Source organism: Cavia porcellus, unplaced genomic scaffold (assembly GCF_034190915.1).
Source record: "Cavia porcellus strain 051 isolate PalLab524CR breed Dunkin Hartley unplaced genomic scaffold, mCavPor4.1 scaffold_17, whole genome shotgun sequence".
NCBI classification, from domain to species: Eukaryota; Metazoa; Chordata; class Mammalia; order Rodentia; family Caviidae; genus Cavia; species Cavia porcellus.
The window spans coordinates 68,618,951-68,641,275 of NW_026947500.1; the positions used below are offsets into that span (position 1 = coordinate 68,618,951).

Below are 22,325 nucleotides of genomic sequence, written 5' to 3' on the forward strand. Positions count from 1 at the left end.
AAATCTGAATACATGGACTCTCCCTCAATCTGATAAAAGACATATATGATTAGCCAACAGCCAACATCTTACTAAATGGACAGAAACTGAAAACTTTCAATCTAAACTTACAAACAAGATAAGGATGTCCATTACCACCACTCCTATTCAATATATTAGATAGGGCAATTAGACAAGAAAGAGAACTAAAAGGTTTAAGGAGAGGAAAGGAATAAGTTAAATTTCTGTTATTTGTTGATGATATTATTCTCAACACAGAAGATCCCCAAAAGTCCATTGAAAGACTGCTGGATGTAATAACAAAATTCAGTAATGTAGCTAGATATAAAGTCAACAGTCAAAAATGAGTAACATTCCTCTACACAAACAACAAACTCACTGAGAGAGAAATAAGAGAAACCACACTCTTCACAGTAGCACCCCCAAAAATGAAATAACTAGGAGTCAATCTAATGAAAGAAATAAAAGATCTATATAGTGAAACTACATTACTCTGAAAAAGGAAATTGAAGATTTCAGAAAATGAAAAGATATTCCCTGTTCATGGACTGAAAGAACAAGCATTGTGAAAATGACCATTATCCTAAAATTGTTATACAGTCCAATCAAAATACCACTAGAATACAACATAGATCTAGAGAAATCACTCCTAAACTTCATCTGGAACAAGAAGAGATCTAGAATAGTGAAGGCAACTTAGGCAACAAAGCTAAGGCAGGAGACATCACAATCCCTGACTTGAAATTATATTACAAAGCTACTGTGATTGAATAAACTTGGTGCTGGAAAAAACCCAAAGATCAGTGGAATAGATTAGAAGATATAGAAACAACTCCCTATATAATAAGCCACCGTATCTTTCAGAAAAATATCATACACTTTCACCGGAAGAAAGATAGCCTCTTTAATAAATGATGATGGGAAAATTGGTTCTATGTATGCTGAACATTAAAATTGGGCACATGTCTTTCGCATTCACTAAAGCAAATTTGGAATGGACCAATGATCTAAATATTAAAATAGAGACCTTAAATCTGCTGAAGGATAGAATAGATAAAACTCTTGAAAATATTGGAGTAAGCAAGGGGTTTATGAATAAAAACCTGATCACACTGGAACTATCAAGAAGAATCAACACCTGCAATCTCATCTTATTAAAAAGCTTTTTCTCAGCAAGAGAAACCAACAGCAGAGTGAAAAGACAGCCCACATTATTAAAAAAATGTTTCCCAGCTGCTCTGTATACAAAGCATTATTATCAAGAACATATAAAGAACTCAAAAAAATCATACCTCCCAAATTTAAAGAACCAATCCAAAAGTGGGCATCCAAGATGAACATACACTTCTCAGAAGAAGAACAAAAAGTATATGTAAAAAATGTTTACCATCACTGGTTATTTGAGAGATAAAAACTAAAACAAATTTGAGATGCCATCTCACCCCAGACAGAACATCTCTTATCAAGAAATTAACCAATAAAATTCTGGAGAGGCTGTGGGAAAAAAGTAATCATTTGTACTGTTGATGCAAGTCCAGACTGGTACAACTATTCTGAAAATCAATGTGAAGTTTCCTCAAACATGAAGATTGGAGATTCTGTTTGACCCAGCTATTCCCCTTCTGGATATTTCTCTAGAAGAATTATAAATATCACCCCACAGTGACATATCTTCACCCATGTTTACAGCAGCACAATTTTTGTGTCCAGATCTTGGACACAAAATAAATATCTATCAACCAAAGAATGCATAAAAATATGTCGTATTGTTATACAATGGAGTACTAATTTATCATTAAAAGGATAAAATTCAGACTTTGTAGATAAATTGTTGCAGCTTGACACCATTTTCAAAATAGGAATAAATCAAATGCATCATACTATCTCCCTAGTATGAGAACCTCAAAGAAATAGATAGCTAGACAGAAAAGTATATATATATATATATATATATATATATATATGATAATTAAGATAGACATATTACTAATTTCTAAGTCATTCAAAAGAAAGATTTCTGCTAATATTCTTTGAAAAAGTAAATACAGGTGTATTGTACTCTGAGTAACTTGTTTAAAGACCACACTCCAAAATATATTGACCATTGTTACCATCTAATTATCATGTTTTGAAATTTTCTTTTACTTTTTTTCACTTCAAAATAAAAAATCCTCAGCATTTTAGCCTTCAATGTAGTTAGAATCACGACATTAAATACATCATTTTTACAATTTTCAAGCATGCATTGGTATCATTTTTGCACAAACAATACTCTTTATACATCTCTAAAATTTGCTCCACTTCCAAAATGAAACTTGGCATCATATGAATTCCATCTTCCCCAACTAGCTGTTCTTCTAATATAAAACATAATAAAGACTCAAAGTTTTGAAATCAAATAACCAAAAAAACATAATGTATTTAAATACGAGTTTGGGTGTTTAATTTCACAATGTTTTCAAACCTACATTCCAAATGGATCACAAGCATCTTGGGATTAAACTCTCCAACTGATAATCCTCTTCAGGGTGCTACTGATGTCCCTGTTCCTCAGGCTGTAGATAAAGGGATTCAGCATAGGGGTGACCACAGTGTACATCAGGGAGGCCACCATGCCCTTGCTGGGAGAATAGTACACATCTGAACCAAGGTACGTCCCAAGGCCTGTTCCATAAAATAAGCAAACAGCTAAGAGATGAGAGCTGCAGGTAGAAAAGGCTTTGTACCTTCCCTCAGATGAGGATATTTTTAGAACAGAGGAAAAAATTTTATAGTAAGAGAAAAAGATCCCCAAGATGGGAAAAAAGCCAGAGATGACACCAACAGTATATGTGACCGTGGTGTTCAATAAAGGATCATAACATGAAATGTTGAGGAGTTGAGAAGGGTCACAGAAGAAATTAGAAATTTCCATATGCTTGAAGCACGGAGACAGTAAAATAGTTGAATTATGCAGTTGAGAATCCACAAGGCTGAGAAAGACAGACACCAAAAGTAATAAGGCACAGCGATGTGCACTCATAGTGACGGCATAATACAGGGGGTGGCAGATGGCCACAAAGCGGTCATAGGCCATCACAGTCAGAAGAATGTCATCCATACAGACAAAAAGGACAAACAGAGACATCTGTGTCAGGCAGCCCACGTAGGAGATGACTCTGCTGTGAGTTAGAATGCCCACAATCATCTTAGGGACTGTGGTGGAGGTTAAGCATATATCAACCAATGACAGGCTGGAGAGAAAGAAGTACATGGGGGTGTGGAGGTGGTGGTCAGAGTTGACGGCCAGGATGAGGAGCAGGTTCCCCAGCAAGATGACCAGGTACATGGACAGGAAAATTCCAAAGAGGGCCAACTGCAGATCTGGGTCCTTTGAGAAGACCATGAGATGGAATTCTGAGACATGAGTTAGGTTGTTCATTCTGAGAATTCTTGAAAACCTTTTCAGAGAAAAAATTCATTAGAAAAGTGAAATCACACAAAATTCTGCAAATGTTATGTATACAAATATCCCCAATGAAATTATGCCTATATGAATGCCCAAACCTTCAGCAATCATTTCTATTGTGACAACCTTGGCTGTCATAACATCTTTCATTACTGGGTGGCTTGTTTTCCACTGACTCCCATACAGACCTACATTACAGATTCTCTACAGCACAATGTTAGGAGACCAAGACCAGTAGGTTTCTGAAGTCTAGATGACCAATAAATTCTTTTTTTTTTAATTTTTTTTGACCAATAAATTCTTGAAAAAGAATTGAAAGAATGTTAGCCCATAATAACACATCCCTGTTAAAATATATGATTCTATTGAAAGAAAAGAAAATGCATTCAATTATAAGTTACTTCAGTCTCAGAAAATGCAATTCCCCTTATCTTCATGTGTCAGAAGTATTACAAACAGTAGGACTGCACTATCTGAAAATAAACTACAATGAATTTGGTCATAGTCAGAATTACAGTGCATTCAGCTATTTACCTGACATAAATTTTCATCCTTCTTAGATTTTCTAATTTCTGTGCTTCAGTGAAATAAGTGCTCACTCACTCTTTGTGTATGTATAATTTATTTAACATATATCTCTTGTTGTTGTCTGTAATTAACTTTCATCTGTGTTAATGGTGTTAAAAGAGGTACACATAAGTTTAGGACGTTATGTCCACAAATGCAGCATTAACCACACTCTACTTTCCAGAGATTAAACAACAGTGATGAAAATATATTTGATAATTGAGTTTTTTACAGGATTTTGGTATAATACAATGCCAAGAAGATATTTGTTGATTTAGCATCGCTCTGTTCTCTTTACTGATTCAGTATTCAACAGTATTGTGGTAATGTGCTTTATTATTTTGGTTGACATAAAAACTGCTATGTGCAACGGGAAACATGATATAAAGAAAATCTGGTTGAGTTGCATGTTTCTTAATTCTGACTGACAGATTTAAATAGGAATCCTTACAGAAATAAGTCTTTCATTTTTCTTCTTTCAGATATGTGAAGGAAACTTGGATTCACGTTTCTGTCAAATCCTACTGTGATTAATTTGGGAAAACACATAAGAGAAAAGTACATGAAATAATGTAAGCATATTTGGAAACTCATCTCCAGTCACCAAGGTATTTAAAACATTGTAAGCACATCTGTAAATGATGTAATCCCCCTCCTAAAATAACAGAAATAGTGTTTACCTTATATGATTGAAGTAAAAAAATTGTTTTCAAAATAATTCAGGTTTCATCACTCTTGCATCTAATATATTCATCCAGGTAAATTTTGAAATATCCACATACTGCAGCCTCAGACCATGAAATTTAATCTGAATCTACGTTTCAGGTACTGTGTTATTTGCTTACACTAGAGTTGAGAATCACTGTCTTAAATATTTCAAATTATCCCATTAATATCTCTACAGATATGTACATGTTTATATCTATTTGTTAGTCTTTACATCAACTCCAATGTTTTTTTAGTTATAAACAGTCACCTTAGAAATTGGGATTCTTGCTATCTTTTCAAGATTTCATTTTCTTTTACTCCTGTCCTTACAGGCATCTATTCCTATCAATTTTATGGATAGATTTCTTCCTGTCAGTACTTCTGGGTTGTCACTGATTTATGAACCCAGAGTAGTTTTATTTAAAGCCCACCTAAAGAGTACCAAAAATTCATCTATCTTGTTCAGGAAAAAATCATTGTGCCTAAAAGAGTGTAGATTTAATGAAGTGATTTTATCTCTCCTTCAGTTATTGCGACCATGAGTAGAGAGGTACTAAGATATCATTTAACTTGTAAATTTATTGTTAACATAATGTTTTGCAACTTCTTGTGCATTTCTCCTTCTCACACAAAGGAAAATTTGTATACAGTATATTTGTGAGTGATACTTCTCTAATTTCAAACAAATAATGCATATAAGATTTCTGATTATTTGATAAAATCAGTAGTGTCATTATAATTTAAAACCTTTTGTTATTGAGATATTCCTTTAAAATATCCCTAAGGTCAGTCTGGTAATTTTCTTTTTCTTTTTCTTTTTTTTTAATTTAAGAGGAAAAAGAGAAAAACACAAAACAAACCAAAGCGGTGTAAGGGTACACGTAATACAGAACTACAAAAAAACAAAACAAAACAAAAAAAAAACACAAAACAAACAAACAAAAAAAAAACGTGACAGTAAGAAATCACCTGTTAGTAGATTACATATTATCATCTTGAAAATAGTTCCTCAAATCACAGTATCAAAGAATACAAGGTGGACATTCAAACAGGTAGACTGCAAACAGCTGTGTTCAATGATCCAAAAACATTGATACAGTCAGCTATTTAACACCCCTAAACACACTTGCTGTTATATCCGTTAGAGTTCTTTTTCTTTTTTTTTTCCCTCTCTTTTTTACAACAAAATTCACGCACTTTGGATTTCATTACTCCTTAGTGCTTATTACTTTTTTTGGGGGGGGGGGGAAGAATACAGTCAAATATGGCAAAACAAAGCTGTCAGTCAATACCAAGGATAGACATAGCACATGATGTAGAACAGAGTACAAGTTTATCAACAATGGTTATCAACGTTGTCCCTTGTTTCCTTAAAAAGAATTGTCTATCTCATTAGATATTATAAAGTTGGACAAAACAGTAGAGAACAAGACCAATAAAACTTAGGCATTGTAAACATTACAGGACTTCCAAAGAAGACAATAGTCAAACTGTATGATACCATACAGAAAGTTGCATTTTCATCATATGATAATAACATTTGCAGTTTGTTTCAGTGGTGGATCTTGTACCAAGAAATGAGACTGGAGAAATGAACATGTATGTCATGCATCATTGTTCTACTAAAATACTCAGGAAGTTTGTCAGCCTCTGTTCATCTCTCTGCCAATAAGGCCTGAGGAAAACAAGGACAAAAATATTGTATGCACATGTGGTAACTCAGGACAGTTTGAAACTTTAATTTTTATGACGTTTTGTTTCATTACAAACTAATTCACGAGTAAGCACCTGGAAATTTACTGATAAAAAGAGTGAATTATCCAAAAAATTAGAGACTTGAAAAATATGATGTTTTGTTATGCACCTTAAGCACAACCATGTATTCAACTGCTCCTGTTTCTTTGCACCTTTGCAAACAAATGAATACTCCGTTATGTTTTTATATGTTTTATACAGATGGATTTAAATGGACTATACTGCTCATATGTCAAAAATAATTAGTGCAGAAAAAATTAAAAATGCACCAACAGATTCTGTCAAATACAGTAAATTTTTGCTTATCACAACAGATAAAGAGTTTAGCAGGTGTTCTGAGTTTAAATTGCTAGTGCAATTAACTCTCAAATTTTCTAAATAGAAGTGAAATCCTGACCTGCCTTAACCTCACTTGAGGCTGTGTGGAATTAGTACAAACAGAGGGAGGATATGGGAAGCTACAAGAATGTGCTTCAGTGGTGGCAGGAGAGAAACAGCGTTGGTTGACAGCTTTTCTGAGGTGGATGCAGCAGATGCCAGGCATGACTCTGCTCTTTGAGCATTCACAAGCCTCCAACACGAAAGACATGGTGAACAACAGTTCCCTTCTGGAGTGAAACAGAAGTCAAGGAACGTGAATGACAATCACCTAGAGGTATTTCTTATACAATTCCATATATGTCTAGGACAGCCCAATTTCACTGCATTATGTTTCCACCTTAGAACCTAGTGCAGGTTCCATCGACATGAAAGGCTTTCTATTTTCTTATATATATATATATATATATATATATATATATATATATATATGTATGTATTTTTTTTATTTAAGAGGAAAAAGAGAAAAACACAAAACAAACCAAAGCGGTGTAAGGGTACAGTAATACAGAACTACAAAAAAAAAAAAAAAAAAAAAAAAAAAAACCAAAACAAAACAACAAAAAAAAAAAAACAAAAAAAAACCATAACAATAAGAAATCACCTGTTAGTAGATTACATATTATCATCTTGAAAATAGTTCCTCAAATCACAGTATCAAAGAATACAAGGTGGACATTCAAACAGGGAGATTGCAAACAGCTGTGTTCAATGATCCAAAAACATTGATAAAGTCAGCTATTTAACACCCCTAAACACACTTGCTGTTATATCCGTTAGAGTTCTTTTTCTTTTTTTTCCCTCTCTTTTTTACAACAAAATTTACACATTTTGCATTTCATTACTCCTTAGTGCTTATTACTTTTTTTGGGGGGGGGAAGAATACAGTCAAATATGGCAAAACAAAGCTGTCAGTCAATACCAAGGATAGACATAGCACATGGTGTAGAACAGAGTACAAGTTTATCAACAATGGTTATCAACGTTGTCCCTTGTTTCCTTAAAAAGAATTGTCTATCTTATTAGATATTATAAAGTTGGACAAAACAGTAGAGAACAAGACCAATAAAACTTAGGCATTGTAAATATTACAGGACTTCCAAAGAAGACAATAGTCAAACCAGAATGGGTATCTAAGTGAATCTTATTGTCTTCAAAGTAGTTGCCTATGTCTTCAAACTTGATACTATCATATAGAATGGAACAGAGTCTAATCAGTCAAAACAAGTTCGTGGGAGTACTACAGGACTTCAAAACAAGTTAATAGGAAATCAAAAAGAGTTACTATTTATATATCCTAATTTTTTGAATTTTTTCTTTAATTAAGACAAACATAAGAAATGACTCTATTTTCTATAAGCAATGATAATGTGAGTACTTATAATTACAGGAAGATAAAGCACATTAAATAAAACAAACTACATAGAACAGATTGCCCAGAGCCTGGAATACACCACGCTCTCAAAACCAGTTGATGAGGTTACCATTAACCTGTTTACAACCTTATCATCACCTTGGTAAAACTTTTAGAGTTAAGAAGCACTGCAGAAAGATATATTTTCTTTGGCTAGGTGTGAAACAACAATGGGAAGAAAAAACAGAGTGTGGAGAAATCAAGTTTGAAATAATAATTCTGCTTTCCCTACTACAACTACCATCATAAAAGTTCCATTCCTTATAACTGATATTTTTTAATATTTATTTTTCTGTAACTGACTCACTGGCAGAGGGCCTGCTTGGCAAGGGTGAGGTCCTGAGTTCAATTCCTGGTACCAAAAAGTTTTTTTTAATCTGGAATAATTTTCCTTATGAGGAGAAAAGATACTTTTCAGAATACTTCCCATATCTCTGAGATCCTGATGTACTTACTGGTTGATGCTGTTTCTGTGCTAGGTCGCAGGCAAAGAAATCATATCCAAATACTCTCCTATGTCTGCTGGCCATTCAAGTCTTAGAATCTGTCCTCAGAATTTAAATTAAAACAAAGTCAGATAGGAGACTGCCACTGCAGACAACCAAGGAGCTTGTGACACAAGTGTGGAGCTCCCTGCACAGGAATCATCAACGTGAAGACCTGGAGATGCACTGATTATTGACTACTTAGTGATCTTAGAGACTCAATACCCAGAGCTCATAATTAGCCAAATTGGTCCATGCCATCCCCATCTCTAAGGACTTTCCAAACAGAATGGAGGAAGGAGTCATAATCACAATAAGTGTCCATGAGAGTTTTGGGGTTTTTCTTCTAATCAGGTGAAGTTAGCACATACTAAATACTTCTGTCACTTTATGTATAATTTTTAAATAGCCATCAGCCTATATGGTATTCATTTGGTAAAATACACATAACAAACAATGCACAATATTGACCATATTTTATATATAAATATATGTATATATATAGAGAGATAGATAGATAGATATATAGATATTTTAATGACTTCAATTACATTCACATCATTTCAAACATTTAACATCAACTGGGACGTTGTGCTCAGAGGACTGCCCACACACAGACAGCATCTCTGAGGCTCATGGCGAGAGGGGTCTGTGCCCAGGGTGCTGCAGTCATCTGTGAGCTCTCAGCAAAACTTTTTGGGTTTGGGACGCTGGGCGCAGCATTCTGCCCAACTCAAACACCATCTCTGAAGACCATGGGACCAGGAGTCTGAACACTGCAATCCATACACAGTCCAACAGCAACCCTCGATGAGGCTCTAAGGAACTGGGAAGCTGAACCCAGACAGCATCTCTGAGGACCATGGGGACTGTAAGTCTGTGCCCAGCAGTCCATAGTGAATGGAGAAACATCAGTGTGACTCTTAGGACCAGGAAGCTCTGCCTAGGGGCCTGCCCATACCTGAGCTCCATCTGTGAGGCCCATGGGGACTGAGAGTCTATGACCAGCACCCCACACTCATCCAGAAACTCTCAGGACTGGGAGTCTGTGTTCACTGACTTGCAGTCATCTGAGAACCATTGGTGAGGACTACTAGGACAGGGAGTCTGCTCCAAATGAACAAACCACTTATGGGAACTGTCTCCAAGACTCAGGCACTGAGAAGCCATGTACCATCTACCCTCAGTGAAGACTTCACAATGATCAAGAATCAACAGCAACCCTCAGTGAGGCCCACAGCCTGACAATACAACAGGAGAGGAAGCAACTAGGACTCAGTATCAGCTGACTCAGGGGAACACAGGGAAATGCTAAAACAAAAGAACAAAACACAATCTCAAACTTACAGCCCATCTAGATCAAGTCCAACAGACAAGACATGGATGAACTTGGAAATCACACACCAGAAATCTCTGAAATGATTTCAAGGAAAATAAAGAAAAAACTCCAGGAACTTGTACAGGAAAACGGAGGAGAAATGATCACTCATCTAAAAATAGAAAGGACAAACATAATTAAATATTTGGTAAATATGTCTGAATAAGACATGCATTTAAAAAATAGTGCAGCCTAAGAAAGTGAAGGAAGGCTTAAATAAACAATACAGGAAATAATTACAATACATCAAACAGATTCAAGGAGATATTTAGGAAATCAAAAATTCCATGGAGAGCTGGGAATGAATGAAACTAAAGATTGGCTTTCAAGCTTGAAGACATGATTGTGGCTAGTGATCATGAAAGGACCACTGACCTCACACTTGCAGGCCAGAAGGGTTTATGAAACAAGGTTTGTTTGATTGCTATTTGTTGTCAACAGATTTATTAAAACCTGCTATTATTGATAGTATCAAGTCTAAGAGTATAGACAACTACACTGAAAATGACAAGATTCACTATGATGCCCATTCTGGTTTGATTACGACCTGTTGTAGTTTAACACTATCTGAAAAATTGTTTTTCTATTGATACTGTTATGTGCTGATGTTATGTCAATTATATTATATCTGATAACATAGCCAATTCTATTGAAGATAACAAGAAACAATACAGGAATCATGGTAGAACTCCTGTACAATGGTTTTATATGTCTTTCGTTTTATGTGTCTATAGGAATATGTTTTGCTCTGTCCTGCTTTGTTTTATTTCTCTCTCTAATACAGAAAGGGTAGAAATACATGTTAAGACTCATGCATGTGTAGGAACCTATAAACAGTTTATGATAAGTGATTTTATGACAAATGATGAAATAAACAAATACTGTGAAGAAAAAGAAACACTACAGTACCCATTGCTGACCCCGGAATGTCTTGATGTGAAATCTAGCAATACTAATATTCTTTGTTCAGAGAGATTCTACTCGGCTTTGATTTATTTAATCTAAACATAAACGAAGATATAGATAACTGCATGCATGCTCAAATGTATAGGATTGATAACCATGATGCCAATTTTTTATTATATAGATCAACATAACTGTTTGCAATCTCACTGTTTGAATTCCCACTTACAAGTTCCACTTTTGAATCTTGAACAATTAATAAAATGATTTTATCTCTTTTTCAGCTAATGCCACCATGACCAGAGAGGTAATAAGATATCATTTAACCTGTAAATTTATTGCTAACATAATGTTTTGAAACTTCTTGTGCCTTTCTCCTTCTCACTCACAGAAAAATTTGTATACAGTGTATTTGTGGGTGATACTTCTCTGATTTCCAACAGATAATGCATGTAAAATTTCTGATTATTTGCTAAAAACAGTGAGTGAGTCAGTACAATTTATAACCTTTTGTTCTTGAGATGTTCCTTCAAATTATCCGTGAGGTTGGTCTGGTAATTTTCTCTGTATGACACCACACAGAAAGTTGCATCATCATCATATCAGAATAACATTTGCGTTTTGATCCAGTGGTGGATCCTGTACAAGAAATGAGAGAGGGGAAATGAACATGTTAGTCCTGCATCATTGTTGTGATAAAATAGTCAGAATGTTTGTCAGTCTCTCTTTCTCTCTCTGCCCATAAGGTTCTAGAATGTAAGCAGAGCAGTATAAGTAATATGGTCTTAATTCCTGATACACTATTAATAACATCTTCTGCGGTCACTTTTAAGAATATTCCTCTTCTTTCACTCCCCTAGGGTGTAGTGTGCATTTTTGGGTCTCACCAACATCCCTGTTTTAAATTGGGGGGGGGCAACCTGCAATTTACCTAAGTGGTTCTGAACATTCTCCCTCCTGAACTTGATCTCTGGTTATATTCCTTTACCTATTAAAGCTTGTCTTTTCAAACTATCCACAAATACTGGTCTAGTTCCCCTATTACTCTCTTGTTCCCTGTCACATAGAACATTGTTTACTCATATCTGATTTTTGGTCCATATACTCTTTTTTGGGTTAATTATACATCCTATAAAGTGCATCTTGGTGGACTCTATCTACTGATCTACTCTGCCTGTGATTCTCTCTTTATTCTTTTTTGAAATTTAATGTATGAAGGCCAACTATATTAGATATTATAGCCATCTTTCTCTGCCCCATTTCTATAATGCTTTCTTTCTGTCATTAGTTTTCTATCTTCTTCATTTTGCTTTCTGCTCCATTCATTGAGGCCTCTCTGTCACTGTTCCTGGAATCCTGGTACTGTTCTCTCTCTCTAGAATACCCTGAAGTATTCTTTGTAGAGTTGGATTTGTGGTTGTGAATTCCCCCAGGTCCTCTTTGTCTTGGAAGCATCTTGCTCCTCCATTAATTTCTAGAGACAATTTTTCAGGGTACATCAATCTGGGTTGGGGGTTGGTTTCTCTCAGGGCTTGAAATAGTTTGTTGCAAGCTCTTCTTGATTTGATGGTTTGTCTTGAGATATCTGCCGTAATTCTGGTGGGCTTTCCCTCATAAGTAATATGTTTCTTATCTCTGACAGCTTTTAATATTCTGTTCTTATATTGGGTTTTGAGGATCTTGATTATTATATGGCTGAGTGTAGCTCTGTTTTGGTTGTAGGTAGATGGAGTTCTGTATGCCTCATACATCTGAATATCTTCTCCTTTTCCTATGTTTGGGAAGTTTTCCGTATTTATTTCTTTGAGTAGACTTTGCAGTTCCTTTGTTTGTGCCCTTGCTTCTTCATTCACATTCTTTATTTTTAAGTTATAGATCCTCTTGTCATCTTTCAGCCTTTGTATTGTTAGTGCTTATATCCTTGCTATTTTTAAGAAATTTTCTTTTTATGCTCCCACATTGCAAACCTTTCCTACAGTTTAAATAATCTATCTTTAGTTTCTTTCAAGCAGTTTTGCCAGCGTTCAAAGGAGTTTTTAATTTCCTGATAATCCATTGAACCTGCTTCATGTATTCTATGTTTTCTCCATCAAACAATTTTCCTTTTTTTTGTTCTTCCATTCTTCCATCTGTTTTTTCTTGGGAGGTGGTTAGCATTTCTTTAACTATTCTACTTATATCTTGCTTTACTTGGTTAAATACTTCACTATGAGGTCACAAAGATATCACTTTATGTCTATTGGTGCCTTGTCTGATACTGCACGTTTGCTGTCCTCAATCTCCTTTGCATTTACCTTTCCTGCATCAATGTCCTCAGGTTTGGAGACTGAGGACAATTTCCTGTTGCTCCCTCTTACTATACTTTTTGTTCTTTCCATACAAAAGTGTATATAGGAGGCCCATTTTGTTTCTTTGTTGGTTAGAATTCTTCTGAAGCCTGTATCATGGACACTCCCCTCCAGGACATTCAACCTTCTAAGGCCTTCACTGTGTTAGTGCGAACCATGGGGCATGGGGAATTGGTTTGGGATAGCTTATTGGGTTTCAGATAGGGTTGTGACTCATGCCAAGCTGTGAGGGGATTGATTCTGGTGGCACACAATGATTCCACGTGTCTCTAATCAGACAGAAAATTTTATACTCAGACTCAGTCCTTTGAATATAACAATCTGGTTTATTACATAGAAAAAATGGCTTTACATTTCTAATGTTCTGTATACGAATTACAATGTCACAGTTATAACTAGAGGAGTGTTCTGCAGAGGAAATAAAAGAAACTATGCAAAACACAAACCTCAAGGTACCACTCAGAAAGTCACTAGTAAAACCGCCTGGTGTTTAGGGTCCCATCATATGTGCTCCCTTCTCATGCTCACCATCACTTGCCTTGTTATTCTGGAATAATAAGGAAGCCAGTAGAAAGGACCTGCACTCCACTCTCACAGATAACTCACAATAAATATAATTTTTCTACTACAAAACTGAATATTTTCTGTTCATTCAATGTAGATGTAAATTTTAAGTGATGCTGTTGGGGTAAAGATGTGCTTATATTTTTTAATGAAGAAGACTGTTAGGGTTCCCTGTGTTTTTTTCACCGTTCCAGTTTCCTAACTTGATGTTCTATAGGTCATGATTGAATAATTTCATGCTTCCCTCCAGGTATCTGCACATTTGTCTTAAACAATGGAATTCTTGTGACCACATAGGCTTAATTCATGGGGAGAAAAGATTTTTACAGGTTGTTGGATTTAGATTTATTACACTATTTTGTTAGAAGGAATTAGTATGAAGTATTCTGCCCTGTATAGCTAACCTTGGAAATTCATTACTATTATTTACAAAGAAAGATGAAACAGGCATAAAAATTTCCATAGATAGCACAAAATCATTTATTGAGTTAGTATTGCTATGTTAGCTTTCTTTTTAGTATTAAGTGTGGCTGTCCTCTTTAGATATACATAATGATTACAGTCATCTTGAATTTATCCAAACCATCCATTCCAGCAATGTGTCTCATGGGATCCTTTGGATTATGACTTTTGCTTTATATTTTTAAGGGATTGTTGAAACTGTTCCATTTTATGTCTAATCTTAAATTTCCTTATTTATACTCAAGAGATTTAAAAATCCAAGTTTCAATGTGAACCTCTTTGTCTCTCATTGGTGGATTTTTGTCTGTCTTTCCTGACCTGTGAAAGGATTTCACAGATTCACATCCTTACCAAAGAGAAGCAAATGGTTTAATTTTCCACTTTATTGTTATGATTATGCTTTCAAAATTCACTGTATCATGCAAATAAAAATCATCAGGAACTAAAAACCAATAGGATATGTGTATGAACTCCAATAATTGATGTATGTTCAATTTTATAATTGGTTGTTTATATTTTGCCCCCAAATCCATCCTATTTTAACCCATCATGTTACTCATAAGATAAATTCTCAAAATTATTCCAAAATACTGTATTTTAAAAGCATGAAACAGAATCTTATATCATTGGCTCTAACAATATGTGAATTCCATTTCAACTTTGTATTACACACTCTTATCTATTAATAACAGGAGAATCTCACATTACCAGTTTAATCCACATCACTGCAGTTGTATCAACAAGAAATTAACTCAGATGTGAATGCTGAGTGTCAGAGGCTGAAAAAAAAAACACTTTCCATGTGTTACAGAAACAATAAGGGATAGAAACTGGATTCAAAAATATATTGTGAGCCTTCATATCAGATCCACCAGTACTGTACTTTCCTTGCAATCATAAAAACGTTTTCAGCAGAGATCTAGAGCTTGAAGCCACATTTACGTCCGAGGGATATTAAATGTTTTCACATTGCTCCTATTATAGTATAAGAAGGGCTATTTTTAAATCACCTAAAGATCAAAACCATGAAACATGGAGCTAGATCTTTTGCAAAGGGTTTTGGGATGAAAAGATGGAGGAAAGGGAATAGATCAGGTTGGAAAATACAATCAAAGTCTTATGTATGTCTACAAACTCTACAGTGAATGGAGAGTAACCATTATGTTTGAAAAACACATACTAATGAACATAATTTGTAAAAAAAAAAAAACATGTAAAAGTTCAATTACCTGAGGAAGAATGGTCAAATCTTGTGTGGATTTCTATTATTGATATTAGCAATGTATAAAAGATAGGAGGATAATATGAACATCGTTGAGAGTTTGCAATGTGGAAAAAGAACAAAGTCAGTTTTAAGATATGGTTGATGACAAATACCTGTACTCCTAGCAGTTGTACACTGAGGCAGGAGAATTGCCATGAGTTTGAGATAAGGATAATTTGCATAGTGATTTTGGTGCCATCCTGAACATACAGGAGTTACAGAGAAAGAAACAAAATAAAACAGAAGAATGAGATCAGTCCTAGCCACTGTGAACTTTCCGTATTTTTCTCATCACATCTGATCTCAGGAATCCTGCTAGTGGCTAAAGCAGGTGTCACTTCCTTTCCTTTGTGATTTATTTGGGCCTCCCAAAGGGTAGAGCACAGGAAAAAGGGGGCCACTTTCCAATAATACAAGAAAGGTAAGTAGGTGCTTAGTTGCAAAAGGGCCTAAGTCCTAGTACTCAACTGGCAAGATATTTTGAGCATGATATCAGATAGCCAAACATTTCTCCACTCTGTTCCACCCACTAATCTGTAATAGAGTTACAAAAACAGTGTGTCCCTTTCATTCTTTAAAAATATTAGCATGTCTGTCTTCTACTTGAGGAACAATGCAAGTTCCTCAAGGAACAATCCCTCACTGTAGATTCATGATTCTTTGGTTATTTCCATCCTCCTGCTCATTTTCATCACCACACTGGAAAGGAATCTTCCCTTTCAAGGTGCTAAGGAAACATATTATGGACACCCCAAATCTGCTCCTGTGAATTACACATTTGTGGAAATGAAAACCAAAGTGAAAGTGAAAGAAAGTTTGACAATTTAGGCACCCCAAATCTGAAGAGCTTTGCTGATGAAGAAGGGAGCTGCATAGCCAGAGAATGTTCTAGGCCTTCCTGGGCCATTCCTGGTGGTCTTCTTTCAATCCGGGGAGCTTCACCGCCAAGGAGGTGGGATACTGCACACCATCAGAACCATGGGAAAGTTTGAGATGCTTATTCCGAGTTGTCAGGTACCTACCCATCTTACAGCCCCACTGGACTGGGCTCTGCAGGTTTCGGACTGCCTGGGCTCTGCCCAGTGACCTTTCTTCAATCTAGGGAGCATGGATGCCTGAGGATGGAGCTGCACTACCAGAGGAGGGTTTTGGCCTGCCTGGGTCCCACCGAAGGACCTTTTTTCATCCAAGAAGCTGCAATGCAAGAGGAATCTCAAGATCCCAGAACATAGGAGATGATTTCCAATACACCCAGGCCAAGTTATGGAACAACACTTGAAACATGGAAATATAGGAAAATGAGAAAATGAAAGACCAAAATGCACTCTCAAACATCCAGCCCATCTGAACAAAGCCTAGGAGCCATGTACATAGGGGAAATATATGCCATACACCTAAAATAACTGTAACTGAAATAAAGAAGCAACTCTGGGAAGCTTTAAAGGAATTCAAACTAGAAATAATCTCCAGGTTAAAGAAGAAATGATAAAAGTAATGAAAGGGAGGCTGAACACATCTAAAGAAGACCTTAGTTAAAAAAATTACAGGAACAAAACAAAAAGATACAATCCCTGGATGAACAATATAAGAAACAAACAGAACACACAAAGCAGATTCAAAGAGATATACAGGAAGAAAAACTCCATTAAAAATTCTCAAAATGCCTCAACAAAAGTGAAGATAGAATTTCAGACCTCAAAGATAAGATTTCAGCTTGTGAAGAGGAAAGGAATGATCTCTGTAAAATAACAAGGAATAAGGAAATAATTCAACAGCTGCAACATTATTCAAAGAAAAATAAAATAAAATTTATAGGGATAAATTTTTAAAAAGGGGGGACAACACAAATGATATTGAGGCTATTACATAAGTAATAGCTGAAAGTTTCCCAAACACAAGAATGGAAACTGACATTAGGATTAGTGAAGCATATGTAATTCCAAATTGCCATAATCAAGGTAAAACTACGTGCAGACATGTAATAATCAACATCCCAGAAACTCAACATAAGATTAGAATATTAAAGGCAGTTAGGGAGACGAGACAGATCACCTATAAAGGGAAACCTACCAGATCACAGCAGACTTCTCAACACAAAAGATAAAGTCAAGAAGAGAATGTAGTGAAGTGTTCCATATCCTAAAGGAAAATGATTTCCAACCTAGGCTTATGTACCCTTAAAAACTGTCCTTAAAAATGGATGAAAAAATAAGATACTTCCATGACAAAGAACAGTTGAAGAATTTGATGATCACCAAGCCAACCCTACAAAGAATACTGAAAGACAATTTAGATACACACAGGAAAAAACCGTTAAGGAAGGCACACAATTAAACAGAATGGAAAGATAAAGATTCAACAGAAGAAAGATAATATGTCAACAATAAACCAATATATAACATTTATAATCATTAATATAAAGTCTTAATTCAACAATTAAAAGCAACAGACTGGCAGAATGGATCAAGAAACAACACTCAACCATACAAGAAACCCATCAAACCCAAAAGGAAAATCACAGACTGAAAGTCAACGGGTGGAAATCAATACTTCATGAAATAGAAACCCAAATAAAGTGGGTAACTATTCTGTTTGCAGACAATGTGAACTTCAAACCAAGAATGATCCTAAAGGATAAGGAAGGCCACTACATACTGGTTAGGGAAAAAATTCAAGAGGAAGTCAGAACAATCTTAAAATTATATATGCACCAAATTCAGGAGAACCCAGTTATACAAAACAACTATTAATAGAAATGAAAAATTAAATTAACAATAAGACAATTATAACAGGAGACTTTAACACACAACTGAAACCAAGGGACAGATCAACCCAACAGAAAATCAGCAAAGAAATAACAGAACAGAATCACACCTTTGAACAAATAGTCTTGATAGACATATACGGAGTGTTCCATTCAAAAACAACAAATATGCATTCCTCTCAGCAGCACAGGGAAGATTTTCTAAAATAGAACATATACTAGCCCATAGAACTTATTTAAACAAATGGAAGAATTAAAATTATCACATGCATTTCATCAGATCATAGCGCCATCACACTAGAAATTAATAATACAGAAACTGCAAAAACCCCCAAAAAACACATGGAAATTGAATAGTGCAAACTTGAGCAATCAGTGGGTCACAGGGGAAATTAAAGAATAAATTAAATAATACCTACAAGCAAATGAAAATACAAATACAACTTAGCAGAATCTGTGAGATGCAATGAAGGCATTCCTTAGAGGAAAAATTATTGCACTGAGTTCCCAAATCAGGAAAACAGAATGAATACAAATAACTTGATGCCACACCTCAAACATCTAGAAAAAGAAGAGCAAGTCAAGCCCAAAGCCAAAAGAAGGGAGGAAATTATAAAAGTCAGAGCAGAAATTAATGCAATAGAGACTAAGAAAACAATCCAAAGAATCAATGAATCAAGTGTTGGTTCTTTGAAAGAATAAATAAAATTGATAAGCACCTACCCAACCTTACTTAAAAAGGGAAGAAAAAGATCAAATACGTTCAATAAGGAATGAAAAAGGTGAAATCACTACAGACTCTGTAGAAATACAGAAGATCATCAACACCTATTTCAAAAACCTCTACTCTCATAGGTTCTATAACACAGGAGAAATGGACAAATTCCTAGAAACATATGAAGTATCAAAGCTGGATCAAAAAGATGTAAAGCTGCTGAATAACCCAATTTCCATTAGTGAAACTGAACATCATTTAAGTCCTTACCTGGAAAGAAGAGCCCAGGCCCAGACAGATTCACTGAAGAATTCTACAAGAAATACAAAGAAGACTTATTTCCAACACTCCTCAAAGTATTTAATGAAATTGAAAGGGAAGAAATCTTTTCTAAGTCATTCCTGGAGGCAAATATTACCCTAGTACCAAAACCTAGGAAAGACCCAACTACAAAAGAGAACTACAACCCAATCTGCCTAATAAACACAGACACAAAATCCTCAATAAAATATTGGCAAATAAGATGCAGCAAATAATCAAGAAGATTATACATCACAGGCCAGTAGGATTCATCTCAGCCATGCAGGGATGGTTCAGCATACATAGATCAATAAATTTAATATATCACATAGATAAAACCAAAAGTAAGAATCACATGGTCATTTCTATACCTGCAGAAAAAGTTTTGATAAGGTTCAACACTCATTCATAAGAACCTTGCATAATATTGGGATCGATGGTCTTTACCTCAATATAATAAAGGCCATCTATGACAATCCAAGAGTTTGAATCATATTAAATAGCCAAAAATTGAAGGCCTTTACATTAAAATCCGGCCCAAGACAGGGATGTCCCTTATAATCACTCCTATTCAATATATTATTCAAAATAATAACCAGAGCTATTAGACAAGAGACAGAAATAAAAGGGGTAAAGTTAGAAAAAAAGAGGAAGTTAAATTACCATTATTTACAGATGACATGATACTCTACAGAGAAGACCACCAAAATTCCATTTAAAGACTCCTAGGTATAATAAATAAATTAATCAATGTAGCTGGATACAACATCAATTCTCAAAAATCAATAGCATTTCTATACACCAACAACAAAATCTCTGAGAGAAATAAGGAAAGTCGCACCCTTCACTCTAGTGTCCAATAAATGAAACACATTGGAATTGATCTCATGAAAGAAGTAAAAAATCTATACAGGGAAATTATAATACCCTGAAAAAAGAAATCAATGATAACCTCAGAAAATGGAAAAAAAATCTCGTGTTCATGGATAGGAAGAGTAAACATTGTGAAAATGGTCTTTCTCCCAAAACTGTTAAAAAAAAAAAAAAAAAACAGATTCAAAGCAACCTCAATGAAAGTAACCTAACATAACTCATAGCTCTTGAGAAATCACTCCTAAAATTCATTTGGAATGAGAAGAAACCTGGAATAGCAAAGGCAATTCTAACCAGCAAAGGCAAGGCAGGAAACATCACAATCCCTGACTTGAATTTACACTACAAAGCTACTGTCATAAAATTAACATGGTACTGGAATTAAAAGAGATCTGAAGATTATTGGAATAGGTGAGGAGATATAGTCCTAACTACCAACACACTCAACCACCTTATCTTTCATAAAGGGGCCAATCATATTCACTGAAAGAACAAAAATCTCTAATAAAGGGTGCTGGAAAAAATGGCTCTCCATAGGATGAAAACTAAAACTAGACCCATGCCTATCACCATATTATAAGCTAAAGACTAAACGGATCAAAGGTCTGAATATTAAAACAGAAACACTGACTCTGTATGAAGATAAAGTAGATAAAAATCTTGAAGACATAGGGGTGGGTAGAGAATTGAAGAACATGAATCCAACTGCACAGTAACTACTTCTCAGAATTAATAACTGGAATCGCATCTTGTTAAAAAAATTCTGCACGTTAAAAGAAACCTCCATCATAGTGAAAAGAAAACCCACAAACTGTGAATAAATCTTAGTCAACTGTCTCTCGGTCAAAGGACTTCTGTCTAAAACATATAAAGAATATTTAATAAGTCAGACCCCCAAAATTCAAAGACCTAATCCAAAATTGGGCATCTGAGATGAATACACACTTCTCAGATGAATAAATACAAATGGCAAATAAATACGTGAAAAACTGTTCATCATCATTAGTCATTAGAGAAATGCAAATTTAAACAACACTCAGATTCCATCTCACTCCACAAATTGTCAGGATCAAGAAAATTACCAACAACAAATGCTGGGGTGGTTGTGGGGAAAAGGAATTATCCTGCACTGTTGGTGGGAATGTAGACTGGTACAACCACAGTGGAGGTCAATCTGAAGATTCCTTAAAAATCTGGGATAGAAGTCCTATTTGACCCAGCTATTCCACTTTTAGGCATATTCCGAGAATTGAAAACATCACACCACAGTGATATATAGCAGCACAGTTTGTAATAGCCAGACCTTGGAAATAACCTAAGTGTTGATCAACTGAGGAATGGATTAAAAAACTGTGGTATTTTTATAAAATGGAGTACTACTCAGATATAAAGAATGATCACATTGAGATATTTATAAATAAATAGGTGCAGTTTGAGACTATACTCATAAATGAAATAAATCACACTCACATGTATAAATACCCCATAGTTTCCCTAGTGTAAGAAATGATAAGGGTACATAAGAGTTTTGGTAATCATGATTCCCCATTACACTGCTTTGAAGTCATAATAGCAGTCATTTGTTGGAATGGGTTTATCCTGGTCTGTTTGATCTTATTTTCTGTGATGATATGAAAAGCTATTTTGAAAATAACAAGACATTATAATATCCAGTGCTGATTTAATATCATCTTACTCTGAAGTCCCACCATGCTTTTGTCCTTCTGGTTCCATTGGTTCTACCATTTTGTATCTTATTGGATTTTATTATGTGTGATAGTATAAAAAATTTTCTATGGAAAATGAGATAATAGAGTAGACATTGTTGGATTTCTGTTATTTGGTTCTGAATGCCCTGTAATACTTTCATTCTCTTGGATGGTTTTGTACTATTTTGTTATGTTTGATACTATTATATGTGAAGTTATGCTCAAGTATTTCAAAGAAAGAGACATTATGGTAGTTACTATTAATTACAGATTGTCTCCTGTTGAAATCC

General features: G+C 35.0%; 1 protein-coding gene across 1 annotated transcript; it reads right to left on the reverse strand.

Moving 5' to 3' along the window:
- Window positions 1–2,497: 2,497 nt before the first annotated feature.
- Window positions 2,498–3,421, reverse strand: LOC100734394 (olfactory receptor 7E24-like). The gene has a single exon (XM_003461722.3). The coding sequence runs from the start codon at window positions 3,419–3,421 to the stop codon at window positions 2,498–2,500; it is 924 nt and encodes a 307-aa protein (XP_003461770.3).
- Between the last annotated feature and the right edge of the window lie 18,904 nt (window positions 3,422–22,325).